The sequence below is a fragment of the Cicer arietinum genome, chromosome 1 (genome assembly GCF_000331145.2).
Source record: "Cicer arietinum cultivar CDC Frontier isolate Library 1 chromosome 1, Cicar.CDCFrontier_v2.0, whole genome shotgun sequence".
Classification (NCBI taxonomy): domain Eukaryota; kingdom Viridiplantae; phylum Streptophyta; class Magnoliopsida; order Fabales; family Fabaceae; genus Cicer; species Cicer arietinum.
This window is the reverse complement of record NC_021160.2, coordinates 50070054-50086091: the sequence shown is the minus strand read 5'-3', so window position 1 is coordinate 50086091 and position 16038 is coordinate 50070054. Positions and strand designations below refer to the sequence as shown.

Here is a 16038-nt window from a genome sequence, read left to right as displayed (position 1 = left end):
ATCACAAAACATGTATTTTTAGAAATTAAAATATATTTAAATCTATTTTAATTCATTTTTTTATTGTGGTTTAATTTAGTATACTAATCTAAAACTCTGTCCTTCCCCTTAAAGAAACAGAAAAACAAAATGCAATAATGGTCAAGCTAAAAGAGACACACTAAAGTTGGTGCCATAGGACTTGCCTTATTAAATGCTTCACTTCCCCTCCTTTTCTATTCAAATTTCAAATTCACACCTCTTTCTAAATCACTTAACACTTTTTTCTTCTTTTCATTGCTCTACTTTTAGTTCAAATATTTTCAAGTGAAAGAAATATAGAGTGATGGAAACAACAATATGGTAGAGAAAGCTTTGTGAGGAAATAAGCTTTGAAAAAAAAAAAGGATCTGAAAATGAGTACAGCAAGATTCATCAAATGTGTCACTGTTGGAGATGGAGCTGTTGGAAAGACTTGTATGCTCATCTCTTATACTAGCAACACATTTCCTACGGTATGACAAATAACACATCATGTTTTGTTGTTTTAACATGTAAATGTTTTAAGGAAAAGTAGACTCTGGTGGTTTAGAGTTCAGTTCGGATTGTATTGATCTTAGTTGAAATTTATTAAATGTTAAATTTAATTTGCTGTTCTCTTATTGTTATTTTTTTGAAGGATTATGTGCCTACAGTTTTTGATAACTTCAGTGCAAATGTTGTGGTTGATGGAAGCACAGTTAATCTTGGATTATGGGACACTGCTGGTAAAATGAACACTTTTAAAAATTTAAACTTTGTTAATTTCTTGTTAGTTATTATTTTTTCAAAATTTTACTAATTTATTTTGGGTTTATAAATTAAGGACAAGAGGATTACAATAGGCTTAGGCCTTTGAGTTACAGAGGAGCAGATGTGTTCTTGTTGGCCTTTTCCTTACTGAGCAGAGCCAGCTATGAGAATATCTCTAAAAAGGTATAACTATGAGACACATTTTGTGAATTGTGATTATATGGTATAATTAAATTTAACACTTGGGATAATTTTATGTATGCAGTGGATTCCTGAACTGAGACATTATGCACCAACTGTACCGATTGTACTTGTGGGAACCAAACTTGGTAGGAGCTAAACATATATATAACTTACTTTGCAATTTGGTATTAATTATGCTATAAGTTTAGACTTTGGTAATTTAAATGATTAATTGGATTTTTATTTTATATTGGGTTGTAGATTTGAGGGAAGATAGGCAGTATCTGATTGATCATCCTGGAGCTACACCAATTACTACTGCCCAGGCAAATCATTACTAACTAAAGCTGTCTTTTGGTTATACTTAAAAAATCTAGGAATTAGAATTGTTGCAGTTACGCAATTTAAAATTTCGACAGTTGATGATTTTTTGTTCAACGGTCGAAATCTTCTTAATTGCGTGACTGCCGTAAAGTCCTTATCCAATTTTTTATGGTTTTGTTTTAGAGTACAATTAAATCATGTAAAATTTATGGACAGGGAGAAGAGTTGAAAAGGGCAATTGGTGCAGCTGTGTACTTAGAATGCAGCTCCAAGACTCAGCAGGTTCTGATTATTTAATAATCATACAGTTATACTAATTAATACTAGCTTTTAGATTTGTCTAAACAAGGTTCAAGAGAAGTCTGCTTTAAAAATGTTGTTTTAAATATAATTTTATTACATGCAATTACAGTATTTTTTTTAAGTTTCTCAAGGTTATTTTATTTCAAATTAAAAAGTAATTGCTTTTTAGTCTTTTAAATCAATTTATTGAGCCACTTAAAAGACTAAAAACAACTTTTTGTTAATATGCAGGAATTGAATCTATTTCAAGTTAAAAAATTGAATCTAAACAAAACAAAACTTTATTAAAATCAAAACACACTATAATTACAAGAAGTAAAATCATATTTAATCCTTAAATATTTAATTATTAGCCTTGGTCTAATTTGATGTGTTTATTTCAGAATGTGAAGGCTGTGTTTGATGCTGCAATCAAGGTTGTTTTGCAGCCTCCTAAGGCAAAGAAAAAAAGAAAGAAGAACAGATCATGTATTTTCCTTTAATTGGTTGTTAATCCATGCTTGATTCATGTTGTAACATTTTATTGTACGGTTCAGCCTTTTGAACATATGTATTTCAAACTCTACCTTCATTACGTTTTCTTGTATTTTTTTTGTTGTTGATGGGTCCAAAATGATGTTCCTATGTTATATGTAACTGCGTATTCAATGATAAATTTTGTGATAAGAAATAATAGCATTAATGTTGCTCACAATATTTCATAGTATATTTTTTAAAGATTTTAAATAAAGAAATCTAACATCCCTTCTCTTTCTCCATTGGATTTCAATCCATTCCATCCTTTTCAAAATGGACCACATACAATAATTTGACATTTTATAAAAAAAAATATGATTTATTTATGTTCTATTTTATGTCAAATTTTATATTCCAATAATATTTCTTAATATATAAATATAGTATTAATAGTGATGGTTAATATTCCTACCATTATTTATTGTTGTGATTAATTAAATATATGATTCAGATCCTTTTCACAAGCTGTAAAAAAAGCTTTTAAGTTTTGTCATTTAATTGTAACAAAGGCCGAAAGGTTAAGCAACTATAATTTTTTATGGACTTTGAACCCACCTAAACAGCAACAATTACATCAAGCTATAGATACAGAACAAAAATCAGACTAGCTCGTAGAAGATGTTTAATAAACTAATAGTTTGTTACAAATCTATAAACTAATATAGAAGCGCCTGTAGCTCAGTGGATAGAGCGTCTGTTTCCTAAGCAGAAAGTCGTAGGTTCGACCCCTACCTGGCGCGTTGAAATTGTTTTTATTTTCGAATCAAAATTAATAAATGTTATTTGAAATACAGCCACCTCCTAAATTTTTTGCGTTTTTTTTTGTTATTATAGTCCGCCATACTTATAACTAAATTTTGAATAATAAATTTTTTTAACTGTATTTTTTTATTTAACAATCGTCTTAAAATGTAATCGTTAACTAATAACTTACTATTGTTTTTGGTTGATAAATAACTTAATATTTTAACATAATTTTTAATCTATTCTAATTTAGTTTTAAGAAATATAAATAAACTTTGTAAAGATTAAAACAAAATAATAATAATTAATGGTAAATAATTATATATTGAAAATTATTAAAAAAAAATTATTGACTAAAAATCACAAAACATGTATTTTTAGAAATTAAAATATATTTAAATCTATTTTAATTCATTTTTTTATTGTGGTTTAATTTAGTATACTATTAATGTTACAAAAAAATAAAACAAATTATTGACATTAATAAAATGTTGTCATTATTATTATATTAAAAAAAAAGAGTATTTAATTTTACATCAACAGCTAAAAGAAACAAAAAGTCCTATTTATAAAATAAGTATCAAATCAATTATTTGTATTTGGCAGTAAAATTATTTATAGCAATTAAACCTTTATATTAATAAACAATTAATAATAATATTATTATTATTAGGAAAAAAAATAAAAAGAGAAGAAGAATGATTTGAGGCGTGATTTGTTGTCACTCCTTTGGTGAATAGTCGCCAGCATTTCCATTTCAATTTCCTTCCTCGTACACGCACTCTCGCTCTTTCTTCTTCTTCTTTTCTTCCTTCAAACTACATTTTTGTTTTTCAATCACAAATAAACTTACTTCACTTACTTCCTTTTAACCCATTTTAATTTTCGATCTATAATCAAAAACAGCGACACCCCTTTTGATCCACAGTAATGGGTGCCGCCGACGAAGAATATGATTACTTGTTCAAGTTGGTTTTGATCGGTGACTCCGGTGTTGGAAAGTCCAACCTTTTGTCTAGATTCACCCGAAATGAATTCAACTTGGAATCCAAATCCACCATCGGCGTTGAATTCGCTACTCGCAGTGTTCGTATTCTTGACAAACTTGTCAAAGCCCAGATTTGGGACACTGCTGGTCAAGAAAGGTCACGCCTTTTTATCACTACTCTTCTTTTTTATAATTCACTTGATAGTCGATGATTTTGTTGTTGATTTTTTTAATGGGTTTGTTTTGTTTTGTTATTTGATGAATTGAATGGTGTTAAAATGCTAAGGGTTTTTTTTTTTTTTTTTTGTGGTGGTTTTTTGATTTTTGCTTTTGATCTTGATGTTTAGGACACTGATCATAATTAGAGGATTCCTTTGTGAGAATTGAGTAAAACACCATTTTAGATCCTGAAATTGTAAGCGTCCTTTAATCTGGGTCCTAAAATTTACCAAATATTAAATTGTTCCCTCAAATTGTCTAATGTCGGTCAAAATGCTCCTTGAACTTTCTTAAGGACTTTCAATAATTTGAGGGGACAATTTGATATTTTGCAAATTTGAAGTCTCAAATTGACTAATCCTTATAATTTTAGTACCCAAAATGGTGGTTTACTCTTGAGAATGAATGGAGTTTAAGAATGTCTAATACGTTTTTTCAGTTTGTTGGGGTTCAACAAAGTTATTATCAAATTCTGGTTGTAATTTTAGTTGTGGTTATGTTTTTATTTTGTGGAAAAAGTTTTCAATAAAACAAAGATTTCATCTTGGGATTGGGCAACTGTGGTCGCAGTTATGTGGTGATTTTTTATTTTTTGAAGAATTGCGAATAAATATTACTGATGTTGCCTCAAATACAGACACAAAAACATCGAAAGGCATTGATGGTAGAGCCAAACTATTGTTTATTTCTTCCATATCCATGAGTTTTTTTTCTTCGAAATTTTCAATTTTTTATATATCCATTTGGAAATTAATTCAAATTTTAAATAAATGCTAATTTGTGGAAATTTCAGAGTTACATTCTAAGAGATGGATGAATGTATCTTGATAATTCCACTCCCTTTTGTATATAGAGAGACTTGTGAAGAATTGAAGTAAGGATCTCCACGCAAAACCTAGAGAAAGGAGGGTTTGGGTGATCATTTGATGTGTGGGTTAGGATGATACACATATTAGGTTGAGATGATGAATAAATTATGTTAAGGTGTATGTCCTTTAAATCCTACTTCTAGATTGAGAATCACCTTGACAGAAGAAATCAGCCATTAAGATGTCTTACTTTTTCCTCTAAAATTTGAGTTCAATTTAGAGATTTTTTTCATCTACAATGTGATACTTACATACTAATCAAACCTAGATAAATTATACAACTCATTCCTGAATCTTGTAGTCTCATTCTTTTTTATGCATCATCGCAGATATCGTGCAATCACAAGTGCTTACTACCGTGGAGCCGTTGGTGCACTGCTTGTGTACGATACTACAAGGCACGTGACATTTGAAAACGTGGAAAGATGGTTGAAGGAGCTTCGAGATCACACCGATGCCTACGTGGTAATCATGCTTGTAGGAAACAAAGCAGATCTTCGACACTTGCTTGCTGTGTCCACGGAAGAAGCCACTGCATTTGCAGAGAAAGAAAACATATATTTCATGGAAACCTCTGCGCTTGAGTCATTGAATGTGGACAATGCTTTTGTTGAAGTGCTCACTCAAATATACAATGTTGTGAGTAGGAAGACACTTGAGAAAACGAATGACTCTGCATCTTTGTCTAAGGGAGAGACCATCAATATTGGTAGTAAAGATGATGTTTCTGAGTTTAAGAAGAGTGGATGCTGCAGCACTGCATAGTTTGAATTGAAAGATATATACATTAGAAGAGGAAGATCTTAGTTACAGAGCAAAATAGAATGCTGATGATTCAACTAAACTTTTATCATTTTGGGATCCATATGAAATGTTCTGATATTTGATACCTTTTTTTTACCAGTCAACATTTTACATTTCTCCTATTTGTTGTGGGATGTTCATTATTTTGTGGTGTGTTTTTGTTTGCTGAGATATAGGATTTTGTCTCATGGGCCCATTATTGTTATAATTCAGGTGTTGTTACATTCAAATTTCTACCTTGATGTGTCTTTTGGCTTGTGTGGCAATATGGTGAACTCTCATGAGTCATGTCATGTTAGTGTAAAATTAATGTGAAAATGAGACATTTAGTGTCATTTTAAACTAGTTTTACTATACCTCCCACTTATATATATAAGAGAATGTTATATCAACAAAAATTGATATATTTGATCTTAAATTTGAATAAATATATCAACTTATTAATTTACCTTTATATAAGATCAGAGGTAATATTTTGCTTTTAGTTTTAAAATATGACTACCAACTATGATTAACTTAAATTGATTTGACTTTCAGTTTGACTTTCCCCTAACACTCCTTGTGACTTGGATTCAAGTTTGAAATTCTAGGTTATACATAAACTATATTACAAATTTAAGACAATGTGGTTGGAAATTAAATTTATGTGATTCGTAAGGTCTAAAATAAAGTATACAATATGAGTCTCAAAAAAGTAATACCTAAAATGAATATTAATTCCATATATTTGTCAAGTATTATATTTATATATGTTATATATAACATATACTTAATTTTAAATTTCATTTATTTATTACTTTTATTACTATAAATAAAAAGGATTGGAAGGTGAGATTATGTTACAGGTTGTGATTTTGTTCCAAGTTGTGTAAAATTACTTTCTCTACGGCTCATGCATGGAAAGATTGATCTTCCTATGGATTGTGTGGCAACAAAGCAAAACAAAGTGAGTCAAACACTTTTAACTAGTAACTTTGTTCTTAATCATGAACACTCATGAAAAATAAATTTATCTCTAAACATAACACGATTTAAAATTATTAGGTTCTTTTATTATTATTTTTAACACATATTCTTTATTTATATTACTATTTTGTTCATAGAATGCGGTTAACAAAAGCTTTCAAATCCAAGACATTGATATCCGAACACTCTTGTTCAAGAGTCTTAAAAAAAGCTCAAACAAAGGGGAAGTAGGTAGTTAGCAAATTGAAGCAAAAGCTAAGGGTGCAACCAATTATCACTTATGTTGAAGTATTTAAAGAGAGTTATCCCTTCACTTGAATGATAGTGAGCTGTTTAGATCCATGAGGTAGGCTAGGGAAGTTGTGGAAAGGAGCCTAAAGGAGCAATATAGGCGTATATGGAATAATGGCCATGACTTAATAAGGAGAAATCATGGCTCAACAATTAAAATTACTTGCATCTTCATTCCTGAAGTCCCTCCACAATTTGAAATAACTTATATTTTCTTGGATACATGTAAAAAGAGTTTAAGGTTGGATATAGACCCTTCATTGGACTTGATGGGTTCTTTTTTATGGGATATTTTGGTTGGTAGTTGCTATCAGCAGTTGGACATGATGCAAACAATCAGATTTTTGTAACTGCATATTCTATTGTTCCTTATATTTATGCCATCCAGGGGTGTACAAAAATATGGCTAATTGAATATAAAGTAGATTGCACTACACTATAAAAAAAATCATTTAAATGATTCATGAATTGAAACACATATTTAAAACAATTCAGTTAATCAAATTTAATCCAAAAACCGTTTAAATAATTTTAAAATATTTTTAACATCAATTAAGATTTTTTTCCTTACAAAATTTTTAAAATATAGTTTTCTCAAAAAAGTATAAGAAATATCGAAACTTTTTTTTTTGAAACAAAAAAAAAAGTAAAATGATTTTGTTATTGAAATTTTTTTTAGAAAAAAATCAAAACTTTTTTCTTGAATTTTTTTATTGAGAAATTTTTTTATCTATTTTTCTCAAAAAATTAAAAAAAAAATTTGCCAAAAGAATTTTGAAAAAAATTTTATTGGAATATTTTTTATATTTTTTTATCAAAAGAATTGTAAAATTCATTTTCCAAATAATTATTTTGAAATCCATTTTAACTAAAAAATTGTTCCAAATAGTAAAGTAGTTTATATTTATAAATCAGTTTTAAACTGGTTCATAATTGCACTGAATTTGATTTAAATGTGATTTTTAATAATTGAACCAAACCATTAATGTGTCCAATGCGATTCGGCTATTGTATCATGAACACCCTTACCTCCACCTCGCACCCGGAAAAAACCTGCACCCGTCCTATTTTATAGCAAGTGTAAACTTTAGGCTCTTATCCCCGTCTGCAACGGGACTCGGGTTTTTCCGTCCGCACTCACACCCACCCACATATATAAAATTATAAATTTAAAAAATTATATCTATTATAATTAATAAAATAAAATAATTATTATTAGACAATAATAAAATTAAAAAATATTTTTTTATAGAGATAAGATTATAATTTTTAATATTTAAAATAAAATATTAAGTATATTCAATATGTATATGTATATAAAATTTAAAAATTGCAATAATATTACTTGCGGGGCGTGTTCGAATGCGAGGTGGATATCATCACCATAAATCCATCTCCGCCCCCGAATTTTAATTTCAGGAAAAATCTACACCCACACCTAATTAAAGCGGATTTTTCCCGCCTAAATCAAGCGGATTCGGGTGGGTACCCGTTGATGCGGATTTTGTTGTCATCCCTACTTATGCATAAGGGCTTGGGAGACTATGTGCAATATGATTGAAATTACGTACATAAGTACATGCAAAAGGTACGTATGATTACTTTTTACTGTAATGATTTTTTTACATTTTATTAGGGCTACAATGAAAGTAAGTTCTAACATATAGGGATTAAAATGACAATATCATTTTAAAATCAATGTAAGATTTGATCCCAACCATGCAAGATGTTATGCATGGTGTTGCACATATATATTGTGCTCTGAATTTATAGAGGAACTTCACAAAACAATGGAAGGATTGGGAGATTAGAGGAGTTGTGTGTGATTGTGTCAGAGCAACAACAACTTTCATTTTCAACTCAGATATGGAAATGGTGAAAAGAAATAGCGATAAGGTTTAGGAGTACCTTAATAAATGGCCCCAAAGAGGCCTGGACTAAGGCATATTTTAGTGAGTGGCCTAAGGTGGACAATGTATGTAATAATACATGTGATTCTTTAATGCTAAAATACCAAATATATATAGGGAAACCAATTTTGACATTTGCTGAGGAAGTCAAGTGCTATATAATGAAGACAATGAGCACTAATAAGCTGAAGTTGGAAGGAATAACATATCCACTGTGTCCAATGCAACCAGTAAAGCTGGAAAAGAAGAATATTGAAAGCAATAAATGGACACCAATCTGGTTTGGTGACGAGTCTGACAATCGTTTTGAGGTGCAAAACTGGCAGCAAAAGATAGATGTCAACTTAAATACTCGAAAATGTACATGTAGGATGTGGCAGTGGACAGAGAATTGCTTATTTTGAAATTGTTTTGTTTACTGTTATGTTTAATTTTAAACTGGTTTATATATGTTTATTGTTGTGTTGATTACTATTGTTTTATTGTGTTAGGCATGCCATGTGCACGTTATTGCAACCATTGCATACAACAATCACAAGGTTGAAGATCACTACTATGGATGGTTGACTTTTGGTGCCTACAAAACATCTTATAACTATTGTATTGAACCAACCAAGGGAGCCTACTGAGTATGAAAAACTTGTACCCCCACCAATTCGAGCATCTTTAACCACACCTCCATATTTTATTCGTGTGCCTTACCCTGCAAGATCATATAATGGTCAACTTAGTTTTATGCCAACACCATGGAGACCTCCAAGAGGACCACATCCATACTAAGGATTGAAGGTTGCAGGATAAAGCTTGAAGGTTGGAGGATGAAGCTTGAAGGATAGATGTTGAAGATTGAATGATGGAGGCTTGAAGGATAGATATCAAAGATTGAAGACTTTTTTGTGTTGTTTTGGGATTGAATTGTGTTTTAATGATATGTATTTGGAAAACTGGTTTGAATATAGTATTTTGCCTCATGTATCTTGAATCTAGTTTTGAATTATGTCTCATGTATTTTGAATTTAGTTTGAAATAAGTGTTTGTGTAACTGAATTACTACCTTTTGAGTAGTTTAAATTTATTTAAGTATTTCAATTATTATATGGTTTTGATATTGATGTTTTCTTAATGATGTTGATAGTTCATAATGCTCATGCTTTTGAGGATAATGAATTACTTGTAATTAAGATAAGGTTTTGTGTTGTTGTGTTAATGAATGATCCAAATTATATATGTTTTAACGACATAACTTGGTCAAAATTACACAACATATGTACCATAATCCAAACTATATATGCACATGTAATAATGAAAGAAACATAACCTAGTTAAAGAAACATAATTCACATTACTAAAACACATTTTACACAAGTAGACAACATCAGTGTCAAGTAGAACATTGCTTACTAACAAATTTCATTAACTTCATGGCGACTACCAAACTATCAATCTTCTTATTCAGATCAACCTTCCACAAATCTTCTATTGCATTATCTCTAGCATTTGTCATCACAATTTGCCTTCCGGTATCTATTCTACAATTCCCTCCATAAATAAAATGTTCTTAAACATCTTTCCAAATCAAATAAGAGTACTCTAAACGATTATCCTGAAAATTTTGAAAAAATTAAAATAGTTTCATCAGAACAAAGAAAGATATAAATATGATAATGGGTTTAAAGTTCATATGATGATGATTTTTATATAAAAAGACCAATTGCATATCATTTTAAATAATATATATAGTAGGTTAAGGATAAAAACATCAAGCATAATCAAAAATTGAAAAACTTAACATGTTTCTGCATAAATTAAAAAACTTATAATAGGTTATAGTGAAACCACATTGTTCTTGCAGAAATTAAAAATCTTAAAATTGTGTAAGTAGAACAAGTGACAACATCAAATAAAAGGTTTAGCATGAAAACTCTTAGCATAAACAAAAACAAATTAGAATTTACGAACACTGTATATTGGAAAGTCATAGAGCACACCTTCATTGGCAGTGGCAAGTTGGTACATTCGAATTAACCTGTACTCGTGAAGATGATTGGCTCATCTCTCTTGTAGCTCCCACCATGGCCCCACTCTTTTGCGCACAAAAATAAGGATTTAGGATTCCACCTTTATCTTATTTATATACATTCAATTTAAGGATTTTTTTTTTTTTTTTTATCAATTTAGTCCATCATTAAGTTGTTTTCAAATGTGTTACGTAAAATGTGTCATATGTTAGTTCGTTGTGTCAGACAAATAGTGAGTATCGGAGGAATGATCCAAGTTTTTTATTTTATTTTTCATTCTTCCGGGAACCATTTTGACCGTGTGATATATATCACTTTCAAGAACTAAAATAAGTGTTTACTTGATAGATTGATCTTCCCATAGATTGTGTAGTGACAAAACACAACAAGTCAAACACTTTTGTTGAAGTTGTGGGATTATAGAGAAAATAATGAGAAAAAATAATAAGTGTTTGAATATTATTGATAATAACTTTATAATATCTTTTATAGTATATTAGATAGATATCACCTATACATCTGCAGAAAAGAAAAACTATTGCTATAACTTTTATGTATCATAAGGAATTTTGTCCTTGAGCACTTAAGAAGAAATTTAGTTAATGATGCAAACAATATATAGAACTTACTTTAGCCACCTTGAGCACATGTTCCTCTCAACTCTATAATTATGCTAAGAATGTCTAAGCAACTTGTTTGATTTACAATCTCTTGGGATACATAAAAGGCAATATTTGTTATTATCTCTCATGTCTTTATTTGACTTTTGTTATTCTATTTATGCACGAGTACTTAAAATTTACCTTTTTAACAATACAATCTTAGTAAAGCTTCTAAGGGTATGTTTACTTCGGCAACATAGTCCCCAAATCCATGTTGCCACAAAATACTTAGTTTTGAAGCTTCTTCTATTAAATTGAGGTGAAAGCAATACCTAACTCAAACGTGTCCCAAAATGTCCATCAATATGGAGAATGAAATAAAAAACTTAAAAGAGATTATTGAGGCATCAAACGAGCTCACCGGTGCACCACAAATAATTTTTCAATTTATTAAATTTTGTGACTTAAAATTAGTTTCCAAATCTCTTATAAAATTTTATTCATCAATTAAGAAAAACATCAAAATGTTATATGATGGTATCAAGAATCTAAGACTTGGTGAGAAATTACGTTTGGGTGTGTGCACACTTGTATCATCTACCACCGCAATATGGTGCAGCCAACAGTTATAGGAAAAATTAGATTTATAGAAAATAAATAAATCTATAATTGTTATATCATACTATAGTTATAGATGACCGAATTCCGGACCTCTACACTTGCATCGCGTTACCTTTGTTAAAAATATAAGAAGAATAAATATTTACGAATCACAAAAAGTTCCTTTGTTGATAAGGATTAAAAATTGAAGATAGTTATGTAATGGACAACAATTTGACGGCTAAGAAACAAGAAAAAGACATTCGACATTATCACATTAACCATAGCCATCATGATTTTAAAATATAATAAAAATTAGGTTACTTGACATAGTCCAGAAACAAATGACATTGTAGATATATGTAGCAGCAGTTATTAAATTTATAATTAGTCATTCATTGACTCTGATTAGTATCCCCTTCAGAATTACTTTTATCTATTCAACAAATTTGTGTCATCTTGATATAAATCCTACTTAGCTGAAATAACAACAAATTGCGACAAGCAAAATACAACAAACAATAAAGGATTGGATTGCTTCTCAAATTCTCAATCTCAAACAACACATGCTCAGAGTATAATAAAGGCATGCTAAAAAAAACAGTCTACAAAGTTTAGCAGGGAATCAAAAATATGTACGTAGTTTTTTTCTACACTATTGTCAATTGGAAAAGATAACTAAACACCGGAATAATAACTAGGGTGTTAAAGCCTTTTCCACAAGAACAACAATTTACGTTACAAATTGAGCGATGTTACGTGTTGAGAATATGTCTCCTGGTCATGTTTTGTATTCAGTGATTTGAGATGCCATCTTGTGAAAAATTGATGTCAGATCCAGAGGGTAAAAACAAAGGATATTGGTAAAGAGTCTCTATATGACAAAATGCTTTTATTTTCATCCTTGGAAGAGAATTCAACTAATCTGCACAAAGACATTTTGTCAAAGTCTATGGCATACAATTGTTACGTAAAGCACTATTTTTTATCAATAACAGATGGAACTTAACATGGAAAAACTAATTTCATTTCACATATTTAAGCCACAATGGCCAAAGCTTTGTGCATTGGGTTGCCCTTTTTCATATTTGATATACAAAATAAGAGTTTAACTAACATAGAATATATATATTTGAGAAGATACATAATCTAGATACTTATTCATTTTTAAATAAATTTTAGATTTGCAAAGTTACATTGTTAAGATGTTTTGTGATCTAAATTCACCATGATCCTAAGTAACAATAAATTGGTCATAAACTTGAAATGCTTCAAAGCTCAAAACAACAAGACATGAAATGCCCAAATAAGTAACTCTGCCTCAAAAAGGCACAGAACACCCTCCCAATCAAGGAACCCACAAAAACACCGATCTTATTTCAATTCCATAAAAACTCTATAAACATCACTATCTCCTATTTGTGTGTATCGTTTCTGATTAACAAATACAAAAATGCCTCAATAAGATATGATCTCCTATTTCTTTAATATGATTTGAATTCTAGAAGTAGATAGAGCCACCATTTTTGTACAAAAGATTTCTAAAGACAACAAATTTTTTACAACAAACAGTGGGAACTGGTTTTTAGCATAAGGCCAATCATGCACATAATACTCTTACCAAATTTAACTTACAAACTGAAAAAACATGAAGGGCAAAAACTTGGACTATTTTTCTAAAGCCTTCTTATTCTCAAATTTTTAAGAACTATTTTAGATAAGCTTTTAATTATAGGAACTTCTTAGTTAAAATAGGATCTTCTCAGTTAAAATACAATTATAATAGCTCTTCACTTTGAAAAACATATGTCCTTACTAACCTTCTGGATGTTTAAGGAGAAGTTAAATGAAAGAAGAGTTTTTGTAAGAAAATTGAAAAACTCAAATTTCACAATATAATGAAAGCTAACTCTCACAGAGTCACAGTTATTAAAACTTGCAAGAGTTTTTTAACTTTTTTTATTTTCTACAATGATTCTTGAAAAGCTTATCCAAAGAGCCTAACACACATAAGCCACAAAGTAACCTAATCCTCCTCCAAGTCCTACGATATTCTCTCTAAACTTGAATATAAGCATCAAATGTCATATTTGGTGGACTTAAAACTCTAACTTACTTTTTTTGACAACAAAAATCTAACTAACTTAACCATACTTAATGTTATCATTTCAAAAATAATCTTCAATCAATGTTATCGTCAAACACATTCTCATAGAAAATTAAACAAAGAAAAAGGATAGTTTGGAAAATACAATCAATCAATTTTTTATTACTTAAAAAAATTAAATAAAGTTAACTACATTTGTTTATAATTTCTTACTTTGTGAAAATATAATTACATTTGTTTATAATTTTCTAATCTTAAAATCTACAACCAGTAACTTAGTCTCCTTAGCAATTTTCTTAATTTAATTAAACATGCACATCCAAACAGCGGAAGTCAGATTTGGTTCCTCTAAAGTAAATAGCTAATAAAATGAAAAAATTAAAGGTTGATATTGAAATTATTCATGATTGGTCATGTTATGCATACATGTGCATATAATAACAAAATCGTTGATTTATTTGTATTTTATTCACTAGACTAATCCGGAAAAGGTCAATCTCCACCTCCCCATTCATAATCCACCAAAAGAAAATACTTTTTTTTTTCTAATGAAATATAAGAAAAAAAATGGTATCTGAAATATATATAAACTTTCCTTATATAATTTTTACTTATATTTGGTTACGGTGCGAGTAACTAACTGCATCTATTGATGATATTAAGGACAAACCAGAAAATAAAATTGTCAAAACAAAAAGACATACCATCATCATCATCATCATCATCCACTGGAACTTGGTCGATTTCCAAAAGACGTATCAGAAGCAGCAACCCTCCTCATCCTCTCATGTCCACCAGACTTAGGTCTCCCGTTATCCCTAAACCGACCGAATTCAACTCCAAGCCGCTCCTCCCTAGGCACAAACCCCGGCCGAAGGTGCGGCGGAACAAACTTATCAGATTTCAAAGGCTGCGGAGAAACCAAATCCTTCTCTTTCTCGTGGTTCAAAACAGGAGTCGGCAATAGAGACGAACCGACTCCGGTTCGACCTAAGGGACGAAGCGAGATCAAATCTGACCCTGGTTCAGAGCGGGGCCGATCTGGAACCACCTGTTGGATCGGGTTTGGTTTGGGTTGTGGCGGTGTAACGGGTTTGTGTGTGGGTCGGGTTAGAACGAGAATACGTCCATGTTTGTTGGGAGCGGAAACTGCTGAATATGAAGCGGATGAGAAGGAAGAAGAAGATGAAAGGGAAGGGTTCTTTGATGCGTTGGTGTTGTTGTTATTGTTGTTGTTGGTTGTTGTTGTTATGGATTTGTCATAGATGTGGTTGAAGTTAATGGAAGCATACTTGTTGTTTTTTGCCATCCACTACTTTTTTTGCAGAGAGAGAGAAAGAAAAGAGAAACGAAAATGGCTTCCAAGAAGAAATCAACTTGTTGTGAGAATTGCCAAACTCGTTTTGCTTCTTTTCTTCACGAATGGTGTTTGGGCTTTTTTTAAATTCTGTTGGGCTTTTATATTAAGTTGTAGAAAACTTATTTTCTCACCCTCACATCTTCTCCAAAGTTCTAAATTCTATCATCTAATTATAGAACATTAGATTTTGAACCCCTATAATTTAACTTTTACCTCTATTTATAATTTTTCTTATTCAACTTACTCAAATACGATTAAGTGAATATTAAAAATTAAAACAAATTTAGATATCTTGATCCTATTTTATATTATTAAATTTTTAAAAAAATAAATTTTTTTAAATTTCTTTAATCGAACATTTCATGAATGAAGCTTTCGATAATCATATTTTAATATCGAAAATTTCAAAAATAAAACTTTCGAAGATTTGAAATATCCAACAGTTGTTTTTCAATCGAAAATT

At 30.1% G+C, this 16038-nt stretch overlaps 3 protein-coding genes and 1 non-coding gene across 5 annotated transcripts; 3 read left to right on the top strand and 1 right to left on the bottom strand.

Annotated features, from left to right (window-relative positions):
• The first annotated feature begins 254 nt into the window (after positions 1-254).
• LOC101509334 (rac-like GTP-binding protein RAC2) lies at positions 255-2277 on the top strand. Its single transcript, XM_004487129.4, has 7 exons — positions 255-494; positions 659-746; positions 845-954; positions 1037-1100; positions 1216-1280; positions 1495-1560; positions 1965-2277. The coding sequence occupies exons 1-7, from the start codon at positions 396-398 to the stop codon at positions 2061-2063; spliced, it is 591 nt and encodes a 196-aa protein (XP_004487186.1). The 5' UTR covers positions 255-395; the 3' UTR covers positions 2064-2277.
• Positions 2278-2764: 487 nt separating this feature from the next.
• On the top strand, positions 2765-2837 carry TRNAR-CCU (transfer RNA arginine (anticodon CCU)). The gene has a single exon. It is a non-coding gene; the product is annotated as a tRNA-Arg (tRNA).
• A 714-nt stretch (positions 2838-3551) lies between these two features.
• LOC101509653 (ras-related protein RABA1f-like) lies at positions 3552-5957 on the top strand. Its single transcript, XM_004487130.4, has 2 exons — positions 3552-3986; positions 5247-5957. The coding sequence occupies exons 1-2, from the start codon at positions 3772-3774 to the stop codon at positions 5680-5682; spliced, it is 651 nt and encodes a 216-aa protein (XP_004487187.1). The 5' UTR covers positions 3552-3771; the 3' UTR covers positions 5683-5957.
• Positions 5958-12618: 6661 nt separating this feature from the next.
• On the bottom strand, positions 12619-15653 carry LOC101509979 (uncharacterized). Of its 2 annotated transcripts, none has more exons than XM_073366241.1 (2): positions 14920-15653; positions 12619-13028 (listed from the first exon to the last, which is right to left on the bottom strand). In XM_073366241.1, exon 1 carries the CDS (start codon positions 15522-15524, stop codon positions 14937-14939), a length of 588 nt encoding a protein of 195 aa, XP_073222342.1. In that variant the 5' UTR covers positions 15525-15653; the 3' UTR covers positions 12619-13028; positions 14920-14936. The 2 variants fall into 2 exon arrangements, with proteins under 2 accessions (XP_073222342.1, XP_004487188.1); XM_004487131.4 differs by having other exon boundaries at positions 12619-13033; positions 14920-15650.
• Positions 15654-16038: the final 385 nt, after the last annotated feature.

Coding starts and splice junctions, on each gene's coding strand:
- LOC101509334 (XM_004487129.4), top strand. CDS start 396: ATGAGTACAGCAAGATTCATCAAATGTGTCACTGTTGGAGATGGAGCT. Junction 495..658: donor CTAGCAACACATTTCCTACG/GTATGACAAATA, acceptor ATTTTTTTGAAG/GATTATGTGCCTACAGTTTT. Junction 1,561..1,964: donor GCAGCTCCAAGACTCAGCAG/GTTCTGATTATT, acceptor TGTTTATTTCAG/AATGTGAAGGCTGTGTTTGA.
- LOC101509653 (XM_004487130.4), top strand. CDS start 3,772: ATGGGTGCCGCCGACGAAGAATATGATTACTTGTTCAAGTTGGTTTTG. Junction 3,987..5,246: donor GACACTGCTGGTCAAGAAAG/GTCACGCCTTTT, acceptor GCATCATCGCAG/ATATCGTGCAATCACAAGTG.
- LOC101509979 (XM_073366241.1), bottom strand. CDS start 15,524: ATGGCAAAAAACAACAAGTATGCTTCCATTAACTTCAACCACATCTAT.